This window comes from Coregonus lavaretus (assembly GCF_964263955.1).
Source record: "Coregonus lavaretus genome assembly, chromosome: 6".
Lineage (NCBI taxonomy): Eukaryota > Metazoa > Chordata > Actinopteri > Salmoniformes > Salmonidae > Coregonus > Coregonus lavaretus.
In genome coordinates, this window is record NC_139993.1 from 2,856,862 (window position 1) to 2,875,181 (window position 18,320).

Here is an 18,320-nt window from a genome sequence, read left to right on the forward strand (position 1 = left end):
TTGTTGTACCATTATAGCTTCAGCATATGAACTTCATAATGTCGTTTGTTCATGGGAAAACAAATATTCAAGGAGTTATATATACATTATTTACAAATTTGTTCACTTTTTGTTTTAAAGCATATATTTTTATGTATGGTATTGGTTCTTTTGCATACCCATTTCTATTTCACTACCCCTCCTTCAACTGATTAACATTGAATTGTTTCACCATTTCAATCCACACAGGTAACCAAAAAATAGATATATTGCTTAAAGAGAAGAAATCACTAGCTTCATCAGTAGTAGTTATATCCTCACATTTTCAATATAAATATTATATATAGCCATACTGTCAGTGCAGACACCAAAATAAAGAACAATAGCAGTCATTTTCTTGCGAAATCTCTAGGTATAAAACTAAATAATGTTTGCTTTTTTCCCCTCATCACATGGGGGACATACTGAAGCTTTTATTATCTTAGCGATATATTTATTGGGGGAGGGTGCAAAGTTTAGCCTGGTCCCAGATCTGTTTGTGCTGTCCTGCCAACTCTTATGGTCTATGGGGCAGATCCTAACTTTCACTTAAGTTGAATTTTCACTTAGTCTCCCATTGACATCAATACATGACTAAGTGAAAATTCAACTTAAGTGGAAGCTAGGATTCACTCCATAGACCATAGTAGTTGGCAAAATAGCACAAACAGATTTGGGTACAAGTCTCGCAGAGGTTGGGTTTGCATGGTGATGGTGGTGGGTGGATCACCGTTGTTTGAGCAGCACTCTGTACATGGCGAAGCCCAGCACGGCGAACACGGTGGCTCCCACGCTCACTCTCAACCAGAAGGTGGAGCTCTTCAGGTCAGCCTGTGTCACATGTCTGAGAAGAGAGAGAAGGAGAAATACACAGAGAGAGAACAACATGATCCAGAGACAGAAAGAGAGCGACAGGCACAGGAAGACAGCGAGAGAAGTAAACAGAAGGAAAGAGAGAAACAGAGAGAGAGCACATAGGTCAGTTGGCAGAGAAATAACTAAACCACAACATGTAATGCTTTTACATAACCTCTCTGCTTACACAGATGATCATGATAAATGCTATGCAGGAATTCCCTCAAAACTGTTTGACTTTGACCCTCCTTACAGTCCTATGTATTAATCACAACTAAAGCAGCCAAAAGATGAAAGTCCAACAGGATGAACAGATATGACACTAGAAATCTGCATTATTAGACTACATATGTATTATTCATTCATGAAGAGGAACATAAGGAACAAGAGGGTTGGAATAAAACAAGATGGTAAAACAAGTGACGAATGACGAAGAGAGAGGATCAAGGAACTCAGAATCAGGAACGGAATCCAGGAACATTGGGATGAGGCAAAAGAATAAGAGTGAGATGTCATGAGGATTTACATGAAAACAAACAGTGGGTTATGACAATCCACAGGACAAAATCCACATGATGAGCAAAACGCCAAAATTCCAAAACAGGGTCAAAACGGATGTGATGAACAGCAAATGAAGAAGAAGAGGGACAAATGAAGAGGAGGAGTGTTAAAACAGAAGAGTGTGAAGGCAAACACAGGGTTCTCAGATAGACAGAAAAGGAAGACAAAATCCACATAATGAACAAAATGACGCAACTTTTCGGGGGCAAAATGAAATGGCAAGAGAAGAAAAGGACGAATGACGTAAAGGAGGATTGTGAAACAGAAGAGTTCAAAGGTCTCTGTGAAAGAGTAAGGACCTGCTGAGAATGGCGGTGTAGAGCTTGGCCTTCACCGTCTGCACCAGCTCTGAGTTGATGAAGTTCTGCAGGTGGCAGAAGGTGCACCTGTTACAGGTACACATACAGCGCAGCCGAGCGTGACTGAGGAGAGAGAGGTGCACCCACACACACACACACACACACACACACAGGCACAAAGAAGAAGAGTTAGAACAGAAAGAACCATGCCACCAGAAGGTTTGAGCTCTTTGGTCCATAGAGCTCATCTCTTAACAGGGGTTCAATTACCAAGAGCACCCACCCAGGAAGATAGGAGGAGAATTGTCTAATTAATCAACGGGGAGAGCATGACCACAAGTCTGATCCATTGTAATCTTCACCTCACACTGTTGGGGGTTGTAAACTCCAAATAGCCACTTTGGATCAATTTGGATAATTGTCAACATTGTTAAATGTCCCCATGCCACCACAGAGTTAGAGGTCCATAGATGAAATCAAAATGCACTGGATTAAATACGTGATACATTGATGCTGTCCCCCATGTGTTGGCTATGCTTCTGAGGATTACAGTTCACTGTGTACATGGGTTATGTGACCTGTGACAGAGAGGTGACCAGTGTGGACAACACCCTGACAGAGAGAGTAGTGGGAAAGGGGGCATGCAAGGGCAATAAAAATACAGTAGCAGCTAATGGCAAATTTAATCCACCACCGTAACCACCACGTCTAACCAAGATGGTGGATACCGTTCACCCCAAGAGTTCAGAGTCTCTATATTTCAATGTGAAGTGGGACTAATTTGGGAAGTGAGGGATGAGGTAGAATTTAACAGCTTAGGGGCAGTTTTGGGGCATGAGGTGGGGTTTTGGAGCTTGGCAATGGGTCTTACAGCATGAGATGGGGTCTTAAAGATTTAAATTACTTTTTTAGGGATTGTGGAGAGGGTTCAAGGGCTTAAGGTAGAGCTTTAGGGTTTGAGGGAGGGATTTGAAGGTTTGACATGGGGTTTTAGGGCCCCATGAGGCCTAATACAACAGAGTGCTCCACTACTCACGGGTGCATGGCCATGGTGGTGAGTTTGGTGTAGATGTCTTTGCAGGGTGCGTCTGCCGTGTTGCAGGTGAAGGCCTGCGGAGGGGGCATCTTGTGCTTCCTACAGAACTCCAGAGGGGTGAGGGCATATAGCTGCTTGGTCTCCTGGAGGTCCGACTTGGCTGCGATCATCATGCACGGCGTCTTGGTGTCCATGAAGTATTGCTGCAAAAGGCAGAGGGATATTGTTATTGGACACTGTCATGTTAAATTCAGCAATATACTTTTTTTAAAGAAGCCCATATTTGTAATAATATGGTAATAACAGATGGCTTCCGCTTTAAAAACATTTACTCTAATTCAGTGGTTGATTAGAAGAGTATTGGGTAGCCATCTTGAAATACTAAATAGACAAACACGGAAAGTAGAAGGACTGGTTGTGAACAGCACATACCTTGAAGACTCTGGCGCAGTACTCAAAGGAGTGGGGGTTGCTGGCGTCGTAGACCAGACACACAACGTCACAAGCCAGGTCAGCGTCCGAGAGGACGTCAAAGTCTGGGAAGACCTCGTGGAGCTGAGGGAGAGGAGGGGAAAGAAGAAATGAATGAACACACACAGAAACACACACACAACGTTTAGGCTGAAAAGCTGTGGACAAACAAACACCATCTAATAAACAGACGACTCACCAGTAGATATTTCTCCTGCCCATACACATATGCATTGCTGATAGCATAGTAGGACATATGCTCTTCGCTAATGGTGTTTTGACGCTGAGAAAAAAAAGCAGGGGGGAAAATTCTTCAAACATACAAAAGAGTTTACCAATACCAAGAGGAATTCCAAAAAGTTTTAAACAGGAAGTAGACTGAAGTATTTGGAGTGACATGGAGTTGTTTAAATTTATGTTCAAATGTTTCTTCCGTCCAGGGAAGTTTTCCTTGCCACCGACTTACAACTTCCTCTTTGAGGGAATGAATTCATGTTGACACTGACCATGAGGTTTCTTCCAAGGAAGGCTTGTAGGAAGCTTGTCTTGCCGCTGCCGCTGTCCCCGAAGACGTTACAGCGGAACACACTGCGCTGGGTCTGCTTCTTCTGCAGGTCAATCTTCTTGTCCCTCGTCACTGTAGAACGGAGAGGACACACAAACACAGTTTAGATTATGCAGCAAATGTATATAAATGAATGCTTAATATGCTTTGGATGTCATTAGTCCTATGCAGAATGTGGTTTCAGTAAGTGTAACTTCGTCACTGCTCTCTAGATAGAGAATTGAATACAACATGAAGTTCTAGCACACAATGTTTACAGGTTGGCTGTAGACTACAGCTTACAGCTAACTTCGGTAGAAGCCATCTTCATCTTCTATATCTATATGTCTCTGCTCATATCTAATCTAGCGCTCGTCTCAGTTGCCGTGACAACGGGCTGTCCTCCCACCTGTGATGGCTGCTGCCTGGGACTCCTGCTCAGAGATTATGGAGTAACCAAGATAACCCAGGTACTCCAGGCAGCGCTGGACATCCAGGTAGGTAGTCAACCTGGGCACAGGGAAACACAGAGGAGTGAATGGAAACTGTCATACACTGTAAGACACATTGTCTTGGGGGTTCATTCAGACTTCCATAGTTTAGATAAACAAAATAAACACTTTGTGCATTTAACACAGCAGTACATCTCTCTTATGTGTGTGTGTGTCTGTCTGTGTGTGTTCAGGTGTGTGTGGTGGTAACCTACGTCCACTGGGACAGGTAGCCCTGGTAGGTGATCCAGCCTTCGTCGTTGGTGCACACCGTGTTGTTGACGTCGGGACCCCAGGGCATGTAGGGAAACACGTCAAACAGGTCCTTCAGCTCCTCTGGGGACAGGGCACAATCCCGGTCCTGAAAAACACACACACACCTCACCGGTCATTGGCATCTAGAACATAAGGACAAACACTAGCTTGACCACTCGATTTATAGTTCATTCACTGCCAACAGAGTTTAGAAACGGTTTTATTTTATTAGTCTGAAATGTTGGCTCCAAATTCAATGGTATCATATACCACAGGAAAGGTCAATACCTTGTCATGCTTGTCGAAGACACTCTGGAGGAAGAGGTAGGCATTGTGATTCAGCTCTGTGGTGCAGTCTGGAGGTATTTTCAACCTGACGGTACAGTAGAGGTGGGGAACACACACATACACCACACACACACACACCACAACAGTCAGATGGAGAATCCTGCAGAGATTACGAGATAAATAAGAAGATGACGGATTCAATTACGTCCTCAATGGACGCTCGGCAGGGGGAGAGAGAGAGACTTGTGGGTAAATGAGGTCAGAGCTAGAAGGGGGATGGATGTTAATCCTGACTGTTATGCTGGGGTTTAGTGGCCCATCTCAATCTGAAAGAAGGGAGGCAGACATATTTTGTTGTACTGGTGAAGCCGAAGTGTATTTCTGCATGGGAATCAATGTTGATAGATATTTATTATTACTTATTGGAAGTCTCTAAGGCTCAGATTGTCCTTGAGGAAGACAAAGGCAATAAAAGCATGATGGACTTGGCACACGGAATGGCCAATGTCTGTGCCTGTGGGTAGAAGTAAAGACAAGCACACTAATAGGTAGGGCTGGTAATTGCCAGGGACCTCACGATACGATATTATCACGATACTTACGTGCCGATACGATATGTATTACGATTCTATATGTATAGCGATTCGATACTGTGATTTAATTGCGATTCGACGTTCCAAACATTTTGCTCAACATATGTCTGCTGCAGAGGGACAAGAGAAAACAAGTTTTGATCAGTCATGGAAATAACAGTGCTGAAAACAAATTGGCTACCTATTTAAAAAGAAGATGGAGAACAAGTTAAGAAGGAAAAATACTGGAGTTTTGGTGCAGGTACAGCCAACTAGCGCAAAAATAATATTTTGCGATATTGTCAAAACGATACAATATTTCATCAAAACTAACATCCCGATATGAAACTGTATTGATTTCCCCCCCCCCCCCCATCACTACTACGAGGGGAGATAGTTTGTTGGTATGGGTGTAGAAGTAGACAGTACACCCTGGAGGAATAGGTTGTAGTGGAGATGCGGAAACAGACAGTACACTCACGTGAGTGGGAACAGGTAGTCTTGGTGGAGTTCCAGGTCGTCGTCGTAGCCGAACCTCCTGAGGACCGTCCAGGTGGTCTCATGTCTCCCCCTCTGGATGAAGAGGGTGTGGAGGAACAAGAACCCTGAGGAGGACCACAATGATATAGGTCAACTAGAGTGAGTGTGTGGGTGTTCGGAATGTGGAATTTGGGGACATTATTCAAACATATCACAACATGCTCAAACATGGTGCTTCAGAAAGGTGTGACTAGTTCTTTAAGAAATACAGGACTGAGCTGGCAAAGAAACAGAAAAGGACAAACATTTGGATCAACAGGAACTTCATTGTCCACTCCCTCCTTTTGCTAATAGAGCATACCTTTGAGAGTGAGGCCGTTGTCACACACACCGTCGATCACATTCTTCCTCACAACATTCTTCACATCCTCCAGGGCCTGAGACGCCAGTGGGGCATTGAAGCATGTCCTCTGTGCACACACACACAAATCACCAAAGCTGCCAAGGAAAACACTGAAATAACTCTATTTAAACCCTTCACCTGAATGAAAAAGGGCTAGTTAACTTGTTATTACTGTAATTAATTTATGCTTGTGCTGCTCTAGGAGTCAGAGTCACAGAGTTTAAACTCACTTGGAAGAAGTTGAGCTCATTATCATTGAGGATCCCATCGTTGTCCAGGTCTGATACCTTGAAGATACGAGTCAGCGCTTTGATGCAAGCAGGCTTCATCTGGGAATCAAGTCAAATCAACAGTATAATGATACAGTTGGCCTCAAAGTAAACGTGAGATTTTATGAACAATTCTTATTCTGTAACATTCTGTTAAGAGGGCTTCTTCACCCTTTACCTGTTTCTCCTCTGGGCAGTATAGGGGACCAGTGGGGTGCAGGACAGCTTTTTGGGCGTAGTAAAACAACTCAGAAATGTTCTTCAGGTTCTTTGCTGAACACTAAAAAAAAAAGTTATGGAAATACAGAAAGAACATTCAAAATATGAATTCATTCATCCTGAAATAATATTTACCAACATATCAAAAACAACAATGCAGTTCCTGCCCTGAACTAAAATACCTAAACAAATATCACAGTGCAGAAAGCACTTCAAGCTGGAATCCTTAAACGGTGAAACTGCCACGACAATTTGGGATATTACAACAACAAAGAAGTTACTGCCTACAACGAACACTGCAAGCTGCTCGACTCACCTCAGTTTCGTCCACAAAATAAAAACAATAACAAAGGTGCTGGGGCGGACAGTGCCGCTGTTTCCCCTAATGCAGGGAAACAACAAACTCTCTCTCTTTCTTTCCACTAGATGGGTCAGGAAAGTGAGAGTTGTTTACAGTAGAGTATAGTAGTGTTCTACATCAGTCTCCATTGTGACCTGGCTGGCTGGGGCCAGGGAGGATCTAACAGCCAGGATATGTCTGAGGGATAAGCCATTACTAATTAGACTGTGAAACATGGAGGAGGAAGCAGCCAAAGTGGGACTTTGGACACGGCTCTATGGCTAGCTGGGTGGAGGAAAGCCATGGGGGTCAAACTCTAGGGTTGATTGGATCAGTTTGATTGTCAAGTCTGTTTCCTTGAATTGACAATCAAATGCATCCATAGTATACAGTGCATTCGGAAAATATTCAGACCCCCTTGGCTTTTTCCACATTTTGTTACGTTACAGCCGCATTCTAAAATGGATTAAATTGTTTTTTCCTCTCTCATCAATCTACACATAATACCCCATAAAGACAAAGCAAAAACAGTTTAATTTTTGCTAATTTATTAAAAATTAAAAACGGAAATATCACATTTACATAAGTATTCAGACCCTTTACTCAGTACTTTGTTGAAGCACCTTTGGCAGCGATTACAGCCTTGAGTCTTCTTGGGTATGACGCTACAAGCTTGGCACATCTGTATTTGGGGAGTTTCTCCCATTCTTCTCTGCAGATCCTCTCAAGCTCTGTCTGGTTGGATCGGAAGCGTCGCTGCACAGCTATTTTCAGGTCTCTCCAGAGATATTAGAGATAGGGTTCAAGTCCGGGCTCTGGCTGGGCCACTCAAGGACATTCAGAGACTTGTCCCGAAGCCACTCCCGCGTTGTCTTGTGTTTAGGGTCATTGTCCTGATGGAAGGTGAACCTTCGCCCCAGTCTGAGGTCCTGAGCGCTCCAGAGCAGATTTTCTTCAAGGATCTCTCTGTACTTTGCTCTGTTAATCTTTCCCTCGATCCTGACTAGTCTCCCAGTCCCTGCGGCTGAAAAACATCCCCACAGCATGATGCTGCCACCACCATGCTTCACCGTAGGGATGGTGCCAGGTTTCCTCCAGACGTGACGCTTGGCAGTCAGGCCAAAGAGTTCAATCTTGGTTTCATCAGACCAGAGAATCTTTTTTCTCATGGTCTGAGTCCTTTAGGTGCCTTTTGGCAAACTCCAAGCGGGCTGTCATGGTCCTTTTATTGAGGAGTGGCTTCCGTCTGGCCACTCTACCATAAAAGCCTGAATGGTGGACTGCTGCAGAGACGGTTGTCCTTCTGGAAGGTTCCCCCGTCTCCACAGAGGAACTCTGGAGCGCTGCCAGAGTAACCAACAGGTTCTTGGTCACCTCCCTGACCAAGGCCATTCTTCCCCCGATTGCGCAGTTTGTCGGGGCGGCCAGCTCTAGGAAGAGTCTTGGTGGTTCCAAACTTCTTCCATTTAAGAATGATAGAGGCCAATGTGTTCTTGGGGACCTTCAATGCTGCAGACATTTTTTGGAACCCTTCCCCAGATCTGTGCCTCGACACAATCCTGTCTCGGAGCTCTACGGACAACTCCTTTGACCTCATGGCTTGGTTTTTGCTCTGACATGCATTGTCAACTGTGGGACCTTATATAGACAGGTGTGTGCCTTTCCAAATAATGTTCAACCAATTGAATGTACCACAGGTGGACTTCAATTAAGTTGTAGAAACATCTCAAGGATGATCAATGGAAACAGAATGCACCGGAGCTCAATTTCGAGACTCATAGCAAAGGGTCTGAATACTTAGGTAAATAAGGTATTTCTGTTTTTAATTTTCTATGTTTGCAAAAATGAAAAAAATAACAGTTTTCACTTTGCCAGTATGGGGTATTGTGTGTAGATTGATGAGGAACATTTGTTATAAGGCTGTGACGTAACAAAATGTGGAAAAAGTAAATGGGTCTGAATACTTTCCGAATGCACTGTACCTCTTGGAAGAGAGCACACATGCACATTTTGACATGCAACCTGTCTATTAGGCCTAATGGATTTTCCTAGAAAAATGAATGCACAATCACATACAGACTTGAGCAAGTTATATAAATCCCTTAGCAATAGCTCCATTAAGAATCTAGACTGAAACAAATACCAAGCTGACCCTGTGCATCACGCTAAGCACATGATTGACCCATAGAATTCCAATCATGACAAAAATAGCATGAAGATTGTCTCGGTGAAGGTCATGCTCATAAATAATGCTCAACATAGGCTATAGAACCTAAGTGAATATACAGTAAACAAGCACAACATACAGTGGCTTGCGAAAGTATTCACCCCTTTTGGCATGTTTCCTATTTTGTTGCCTTACAACCTGGAATTAAAATGGATTTTTGTGGGGTTTGTATAATTTGATTTACATAACATGCCTACCACTTTGAAGATGTAAAATATTTTTTGGGGTGAAACAAACAAGACATAAGACAAAAAAACTGAAAACTTGAGCGTGCATAACTATTCACCCCCACAAAGTCAATACTTTGTAGAGCCACCTTTTGCAGCAATTACAGCTTCAAGTCTCTTGGGGTATGTCTCTATAAGCTTGGCACATCTAGCCACTGGGATTTTTGCCCATTCTTCAAGGCAAAACTGCTCCAGCTCCTTCAAATTGGATGGGTTCCGCTGGTGTACAGCAATCTTTAAGTCATACCACAGATTCTCAATTGAATTGAGGTCTGGGCTTTGACTAGGCCATTCCAAGACATTTAAATATGTTTCCTCTTAAACCACTCAAGTGTTGCTTTAGCAGTATGCTTAGGGTCATTGTCCTGCTGGAAGGTGAACCTCCGTTCCAGTCTCAAATCTCTGGAAGACTGAAACAGGTTTCCGTCAAGAATTTCCCTGTATTTAACGCCATCCATCATTCCTTCAATTCTGACCAGTTTCCCAGTCCCTGCCGATGAAAAACATCTCCACAGCATGATGCTGCCACCACCATGCTTCACTGTGGGGATGGTGTTCTCGGGGTGATGAGAGGTGTTTGGTTTGCGCCAGACATAGCGTTTTCCTTGATGGCCAAAAAGCTCAATTTTAGTCTCATTTGACCAGAGTACCTTCTTCCATATGTTTGGGGAGTCTCCCCCATGCCTTTTGGCAAACACCAAACGTGTTTGCTTATTTCTTTCTTTAAGCAATGTAAAGCCCAGCTCTGTGGAGTGTACGGCTTAAAGTGGTCCTATGGACAGATACTCCAATCGCTGCAGCTCCTTCAGGGTTATCTTTGGTCTCTTTGTTGCCTCTCTGATTAATGCCCTCCTTGCCTGGTCCGTGAGTTTTGGTGGGCGGCCCTCTCTTGGTAGGTTTATTGTGGTGCCATATTCTTTCCATTTCTTTATAATGGATTTAAAATGGTGCTCCGTGGGATGTTCAAAGTTTCTGATATTTTTTTATACACTGGTGGACTTTATTTAACTAATTATGTGACTTCTGAAGGTAATTGGTTGCACCAGATCTTATTTAGGGGCTTCATAGCAAAGGGGGTGAATACATATGCACGCACCCCTTTTCCGTAATTTATCTTAGATTTTTTTTTTAAACACGTTATTTTTTTAATTTCACTTCACCAATTTGGACTATTTTGTGTATGTCCATTACATGTAATCCAAATAAAAATCCATTTAAATTACAGGTTGTAATGCAACAAAATAGGAAAAACGCCAAGGGGGATGAATACTTTTGCAAGGCACTGTATAGTCTTAATGTACAGTGGGGAAAAAAAGTATTTAGTCAGCCACCAATTGTGCAAGTTCTCCCACTTAAAAAGATGAGAGAGGCCTGTAATTTTCATCATAGGTACACGTCAACTATGACAGACAAAATGAGAAAAAAAAATCCTGAAAATCACATTGTAGGACTTTTAATGAATTTATTTGCAAATTATGGTGGAAAATAAGTATTTGGTCAATAACAAAAGTTTCTCAATACTTTGTTATATACCCTTTGTTGGCAATGACACAGGTCAAACGTTTTCTGTAAGTCTTCACAAGGTTTTCACACACTGTTGCTGGTATTTTGGCCCATTCCTCCATGCAGATGTCCTCTAGAGCAGTGATGTTTTGGGGCTGTCGCTGGGCAACATGGACTTTCAACTCCCTCCAAAGATTTTCTATGGGGTTGAGATCTGGAGACTGGCTAGGCCACTCCAGGACCTTGAAATGCTTCTTACGAAGCCACTCCTTCGTTGCCCGGGCGGTGTGTTTGGGATCATTGTCATGCTGAAAGACCCAGCCACGTTTCATCTTCAATGCCCTTGCTGATGGAAGGAGGTTTTCACTCAAAATCTCACGATACATGGCCCCATTCATTCTTTCCTTTACACGGATCAGTCATCCTGGTCCCTTTGCAGAAAAACAGCCCCAAAGCATGATGTTTCCACCCCCATGCTTCACAGTAGGTATGGTGTTCTTTGGATGCAACTCAGCATTCTTTGTCCTCCAAACACGACGAGTTGAGTGTTACCAAAAAGTTATATTTTGGTTTCATCTGACATTCTCCCAATCCTCTTCTGGATCATCCAAATGCACTCTAGCAAACTTCAGACGGGCCTGGACATGTACTGGCTTAAGCAGGGGGACACGTCTGGCACTGCAGAATTTGAGTCCCTGGCGGCGTAGTGTGTTACTGATGGTAGGCTTTGTTACTTTGGTCCCAGCTCTCTGCAGGTCATTCACTAGGTCCCCCCGTGTGGTTCTGGGATCTTTGCTCACCGTTCTTGTGATCATTTTGACCCCACGGGGTGAGATCTTGCGTGGAGCCCCAGATCGAGGGAGAATATCAGTGGTCTTGTATGTCTTCCATTTCCTAATAATTGCTCCCACAGTTGATTTCTTCAAACCAAGCTGCTTACCTATTGCAGATTCAGTCTTCCCAGCCTGGTGCAGGTCTACAATTTTGTTTCTGGTGTCCTTTGACAGCTCTTTGGTCTTGGCCATAGTGGAGTTTGGAGTGTGACTGTTTGAGGTTGTGGACAGGTGTCTTTTATACTGATAACAAGTTCAAACAGGTGCCATTAATACAGGTAACGAGTGGAGGACAGAGGAGCCTCTTAAAGAAGAAGTTACAGGTCTGTGAGAGCCAGAAATCTTGCTTGTTTGTAGGTGACCAAATACTTATTTTCCACCATCATTTGCAAATAAATTCATAAAAAATCCTACAATGTGATTTTCTGGAAAAAAAATTCTCAATTTGTCTGTCATAGTTGACGTGTACCTATGATGAAAATTACAGGCCTCTCTCATCTTTTTAAGTGGGAGAACTTGCACAATTGGTGGCTGACTAAATACTTTTTTTCCCCACTGTATATAGTCTATGTATGGACTCACATTGTCACCCTGTATGATGATGGTAAAAGCTACATAGATAGAGCATGTTTTCAGGGACCAGCTTTAAACCCTACAGATTTAGATTTACAACATATAAAATGTGTAAGCTCTATAGCAGCACAATAAAAGCTGTATAGCTGTATAAGAAGGACTGTTCAAATATAAGCCCCACCCCTGTTATACATCTTTAATAGATACCGGAACTGTTAAAGCCATTCTTTAAATAGTTACTGTAGCAGACATTTACAGTCATTTCTTTTCATTGATTTATCTTCATTGCTACATTTGGAGGTGCATCACTCCTCTGTTAGAGTGATAAGTGTGCATGATAAGTGATAAGTGTACATGATAAGTATACATAAGTGTGCATGATAGGTGTGCATGATAAATGATAAGTGTGCATGGTAAGAGATAAGTGTACATGATAAGTATACACAAGTGTGCATGACAAATGATAAGTGTGCATGGTAAGAGATAAGTATAAATGATAAGTGTGCATGATAAGTACACATGATAAGTGTGCATAATAAATGATAAGTGTGCATGATAAGAGATAAGTGTACATAAAGTGTAAATGCTGATAAATCTACATGGGGTGAGTAGGTCAGTGGCTTTTACGCAGCCTCTGTGCTATATCTGGCGATGAATCACTACTCTGTGTAGTGAAGTCACAGTGCTACAACACAGTGGGTGACTCAGTACAGAAGCCCTCTGGCAGTCTCACCTCCACACATGTCTCTATCTCAGTGTACTGGTTCATGATGGGCAGGATGGTCTCCATGCTGCTGTGTTCCACCAGGTCAGACTTGTTCCCCACCAGGATGACAGGAACCCTATAGGGGGAGGACGGAGAGAGAGAAAGGTTGTAAATGGTTGATTGGATTGTTTTTATATAGAGTTATTTACTAGGTTTTAAAGCTTTACATTCAGGGCCATTTTCCCAATCCAGACATAAATTCATGTGATTGTAGTGTGTGATAGTCATGTATACTGGCGAGGTCTCCCTTGGAAAATACATATTTCTTTATCTCAATTGGTCTTCCTAGAAATAATATTATAATGTGGTGGGTCTGCATGCATGAAATTAGGCTCAACATTACTTATTGTATTTCTTGACTGCTGTTCTACTGAGAAAATGAGTCAATTTACTGAAATGACTCAAGTTGTGAAAAGCGTGGACTTGTGTCTATGACTCATGCCCATCTCCTCTTTCAAAACGTTAGGAAAACATCCATGCATATATCATATATTGAGGAGAAAACACATTCATGTAACTTCATGTAGAGTGCCTTTTACAGCGACCCAGTTGGGTGAACCCTGGTGGTGGTTGAGCATTGCAATACACATACTACATACGATACCCACTACTACACTGCACCCCCCATACTCTTCATGTTATAGGTCATTAAGACAATAGCGTAACCATTGCAAAGCTCATGCAGGAACTGGGCTACATACGTAAGAACCGCAACTAAACCTAGACTGCATCCCTCACCTGCTGTCCTTGTCTGTATTGTCATTTATAAGAGGAATCCAATGGCTGGTCACCTAACGGAATACATGATGGTGAAGACATGACATTACAAAAAGCAAACATGAGTATGAACTGGCTGATATCATAACATAATGTGCATATAGTACTTCAAAAATACACATATACAATGAAATCCTAGGCTATGAATAAACTCACCTTCTCAATGGACTCCTTGTTGTTGACGGCGTACACTATGCAAATCACATTGGCCTGTAAAGGGAGCGACAACCATTACGATCTGGACTCTGCAAGACTCTCAAATCTTTCTATAATAGTAAACATTGATTCTAATCTCACCTTTGATATTTCTGAAGACAACTGCTCATCTGTTTGTTCCGCCTCTGGGCGAGTTAAAACATGCAGTTAGTGAACAACAGGACAGTATTAGTGTAGTAGTTCAGTGTACATGGCTTGAATGTACAATAACATGTTTACCCATGGTTTGCATAGTACAACAGAGATAAGGTATACATGATATAGCTACACTGTTAGTACAGTTACAGTACCTGAGTAGTCTACTATGTGTGTAGGAACTCTCTCTGGGGTGACATCTGCCGGTATGGTGATCTCTTCAGCCCGGTAGGGCACCTGTTACAAGGAACCAACCAAAGATGACCATCATAAAGAGACACCAATGGGATACTCAAAACGTACATTCCACTTAGGTAATGCATGTATTATAACTGTTTATGAGTACTACTGCTGATCATCCAGACGTGCATCTCCCACGGGGAGTTACCCGTCTACCCGATACAATTCAAAGCACTCAGTTTGAGAAAAGTGCTTCATAGGCTGAATAGACATACCAGTAATCATTATTATGAAATCGATTTACTAAACAAAGAGAGGTTACAGGAAGCGTCTTTACGTACCACCTGTGGGAACTCCTCGCTGACCAGCGACATGATCAGGGAAGTCTTCCCCACCTTGGCTGTTGGGAAAAAAGAAGACGAGGAGGATGTCATATTGGCTCAGTGTCACGCCTGGCAATGAGACTCTTTTCAATTCTAGAATTGGCAGAGGGAGAGGCAATGTGCTCAGCCTCACACTTTCTATTGCATTATTATCATGTGTACGTAAAGTAACTGTTTTGGAATTGCAGCCTGTCATGCATTGTTTCTCTGTACATTTCAAGCATCATAGCTGGCATGAAGAGATAGGCTTGCCTTGTACAAATTGGCAGTCTGTGCTTCACACACACAAAGGAGAGATAGTGATGCTGCTGCTTCTGCTGCTGCAGTGAAATATTAGATCCCACTTACACCAAGTTGCCGCTCAAATCTAAGACATGAGCATTGGCTCTAAGCCCATTCGTGGCCAGAGAGAGCTACTTGACAGCTTACTAAATCACAATAGGGCTTTGCTTTAGAAGGGAAGAGAATTGCATTTGGCAAATGTGAAATTTAGAGCCCTGGGTCCCTTTATAAACAGTACAGTGCATTCGGAAAGTATTCAGACCCCTTGACGTTTTCCACATTTTGTTACGTTACAACCTTATTCTAACATGTATTTAATTTGTTTTTTTCCTTATAAATTTACACACAATACCCCATAATGACAAAGCAAAAAACAGGTTTTTAGAATTGTTTGCAAAGTATTCAGACCGTTTACTCAGTACTTTGTTGAAGCACCTTCGGCAGCGATTACAGCCTTGAGTCTTCTTGGGTATGACGCTACAAGCTTGGCACACCTGTATTTGGGGAGTTTCTCTTATTCCTCTCTGCAGATCCTCTCAAGCTCTGTCAGGTTGGATGGGGAGCATTGCTGCACAGCTATTTTCAGGTCTCTCCAGAGATGTTCGATCGGGTTCAAGTCCGGGCTCTGGCTGGGCCACTCAAGGACATTCAGAGACTTGTCCCGAAGCCACTCCTGCGTTGTCTTGGCTTTGTGCTTAGGGTCGTTGTCCTGTTGGAAGGTGAACCTTCGCCTCAGTCTGAGGTCCTGAGCACTTTGGAGCAGGTTTTCATCAAGGATCTCTCTGTACTTTGCTCCGGTCATCTTTGCCTCGATCTTGACTAGTCTCCCAGTCCCTGTCTCTGAAAAACATCCCAACAGCATGATGCTTCCACCACTATGCTTCACCGTAGGGATGGTGCCAGGTTTCCTCCAGACGTGACACTTGGCATTCAGGCCAACGAGTTCAATCTTGGTTTCATCAGACCAGAGAATCTTGTTTCTCATGGTCTTTACCTGCCTTTTGGCAAACTCCAAGTGGGCTGTCATGTGCCTTTTACTGAGGAGTGGCTTCCATCTGGCCACTCTACCATAAAGTATGTGGACACCTGCTCGTCGAACATCTCATTCCAAAATCATGGGCATTAATATGGAGTTGGTCCCCCCTTTGCTGTTATAACAGCCTCCACTCTCCTGGGAAGGCTTTCCTCTAGATGTTGGAACATTTCTGCGGGGACTTGCTTCCATTCATCCACAAGAGCATTAGTGTTCGATGGGGTTGAGGTCAGGGCTCTGTGCAGGCCAGTCAAGTTCTTCCACCCCGATCTCGACAAACCATTTCTGTATGGACCTAGCTTTGTGCACAGGGGCATTGTCATGCTGAAACAGGAAAGGGCCTTCCCCAAACTGTTGCCACAAAGTTGGAAGCACAGAATCATCTAGAATGTCATTGTATGCTGTAGCGTTAAGATTTCCCTTCACTGGAACTAAGGGGCCTGAACCATAAAAACAGCCCCAGACCATTATTCCTCCTCCACCAAACTTTACAGTTGGCACTATGCATTCGGGCAGGTAGCGTTCTCCTGACATCCGCCAAACCCAGATTCGACCATCGGACTGCCAGATGGTGAAGTGTGATTTATCACAGCTCCAGTCGACGCTTGGCATTGCGCATGGTGATTTTAGGCTTGTGTGCGGCTGCTCGGCCATGGAAACCCATTTCATGAAGCTCCCGGCGAACAGTTCTTGTGCTGACGTTGTTTCCAGAGGCAGTTTGGAACTCAGCAGTGAGTGTTACAACTGAGGACAGACAATTTTTACGTGCATCAGCACTCAGCGGTCCAGTTCTGTGAGCTTGTGTGGCCTACCACTTCGCGGCTGAGACGTTGTTGTTGCTCCTAGACGTTTCCACTTTACAATAACAGCACTTAGTTGACCGGGGCAGCTCTAGCAGGGCAGAAATTTGACAAACTGACTTGTTGGAAAGGTGGCATCCTATGACGGTGCCACGTTGAAAATCACTGAGCTCTTCAGTACAGGCCATTCTACTGCCAATGTGTGTCTATGGAGATTGCATGGCTGTGAGCTTTGTTTTATTCACCTGTCAGCAACGGGTGTGGCTGAAATAGCCAAATCCACTAATTTGAAGGGTTGTACACATACTTTTGGCATGCAGCGTATCTTCAAAGTGGACAGGTGCTGCTCAGGTGAGTCAGAGTGAATGTTTTGAACACATTAACTAAAGCTGACATTTAGTTGAAGCTAATTGCTTAGATGTCAATTGCAAAACCATGCACTGATATGACAAACATGTAATGTGGACAGGCAGTCAGTCAGCATCACAGCAGATGGTAAATAGCCAATGTCACTTGGTCTAAACATCAAATTGTTTAGGATAGTAGTTAGCTAGCTAGCTAGCTATGTTATGACACTAATGGCCGAGTAGTGTGTAGCGTAGCTACCATCATGGTGTGTGTATGTGGTAGTGTAACGTTAGCTATAAAACTGGATGAACCTAGTGGAACAACACAGCTAGCTAGCTAGATAACGTTATTCCTCCGAGTCCTCGTACCAGCATCACGCGCACCTCCAGCTGGCTGTCATTCATGCAGGCTGGATGCTGGAGCTTGACAGTAAGACAGAACTACCAGAGTAGACCAAAACAAATCCACTTACGCTCTCCCACCAGTAATATTCTGACGTCCTTCCGCATCTTCACCACTGTTGAAGACCAAATCTGCAAATTCGTTCATGAAAATCATTTATTCTCTCGTGTGGTTGAATACAGTCAGCGTTCAGCTATCTGGCCTGGTTTACGTTAGCATTTTCCCAGTTGAGCTTCACCAACAGAAACCTAACTGACACTGCGCTGCGTTCGTAGTAAATGCCCTGCACTGAATTATATTCCCAAAGCGGTGTCCTCTCTTTGACATAAATCTTAGCTGCTGTGGTTGGTTGTAGCTGCTACTGTCGACATTGATATTACAGTCATTCGTCTGCACACAAACTTGAATGTTACAACCGCGCAAGCTAGCCTGAACCTGAAGTTACGACCCGCCTCCAACGAGGCGCGCGAGGGGACAAATGTTGTACAGCTACTACAACAATGCAAAAGTCCATACATTCTTTGGGTGAAATAA

General features: G+C 43.3%; 1 protein-coding gene across 2 annotated transcripts; it reads right to left on the reverse strand.

The window, feature by feature from the left end:
* Positions 1-595: 595 nt before the first annotated feature.
* rhot1b (ras homolog family member T1) lies at positions 596-18,205 on the reverse strand. Of its 2 annotated transcripts, XM_084163454.1 has the most exons (20): positions 17,857-18,205; positions 14,880-14,938; positions 14,514-14,595; positions 14,305-14,348; positions 14,164-14,217; positions 13,969-14,021; positions 13,198-13,306; positions 6,721-6,822; positions 6,504-6,602; positions 6,232-6,340; positions 5,872-5,995; positions 4,819-4,903; positions 4,491-4,636; positions 4,194-4,294; positions 3,747-3,877; positions 3,440-3,523; positions 3,202-3,324; positions 2,770-2,972; positions 1,734-1,856; positions 596-862 (listed from the first exon to the last, which is right to left on the reverse strand). In XM_084163454.1, exons 1-20 carry the CDS (start codon positions 17,891-17,893, stop codon positions 745-747), a joined length of 1,986 nt encoding a protein of 661 aa, XP_084019580.1. In that variant the 5' UTR covers positions 17,894-18,205; the 3' UTR covers positions 596-744. The 2 variants fall into 2 exon arrangements, with proteins under 2 accessions (XP_084019580.1, XP_084019581.1); XM_084163455.1 differs by lacking the exon at positions 1,734-1,856.
* Positions 18,206-18,320: the final 115 nt, after the last annotated feature.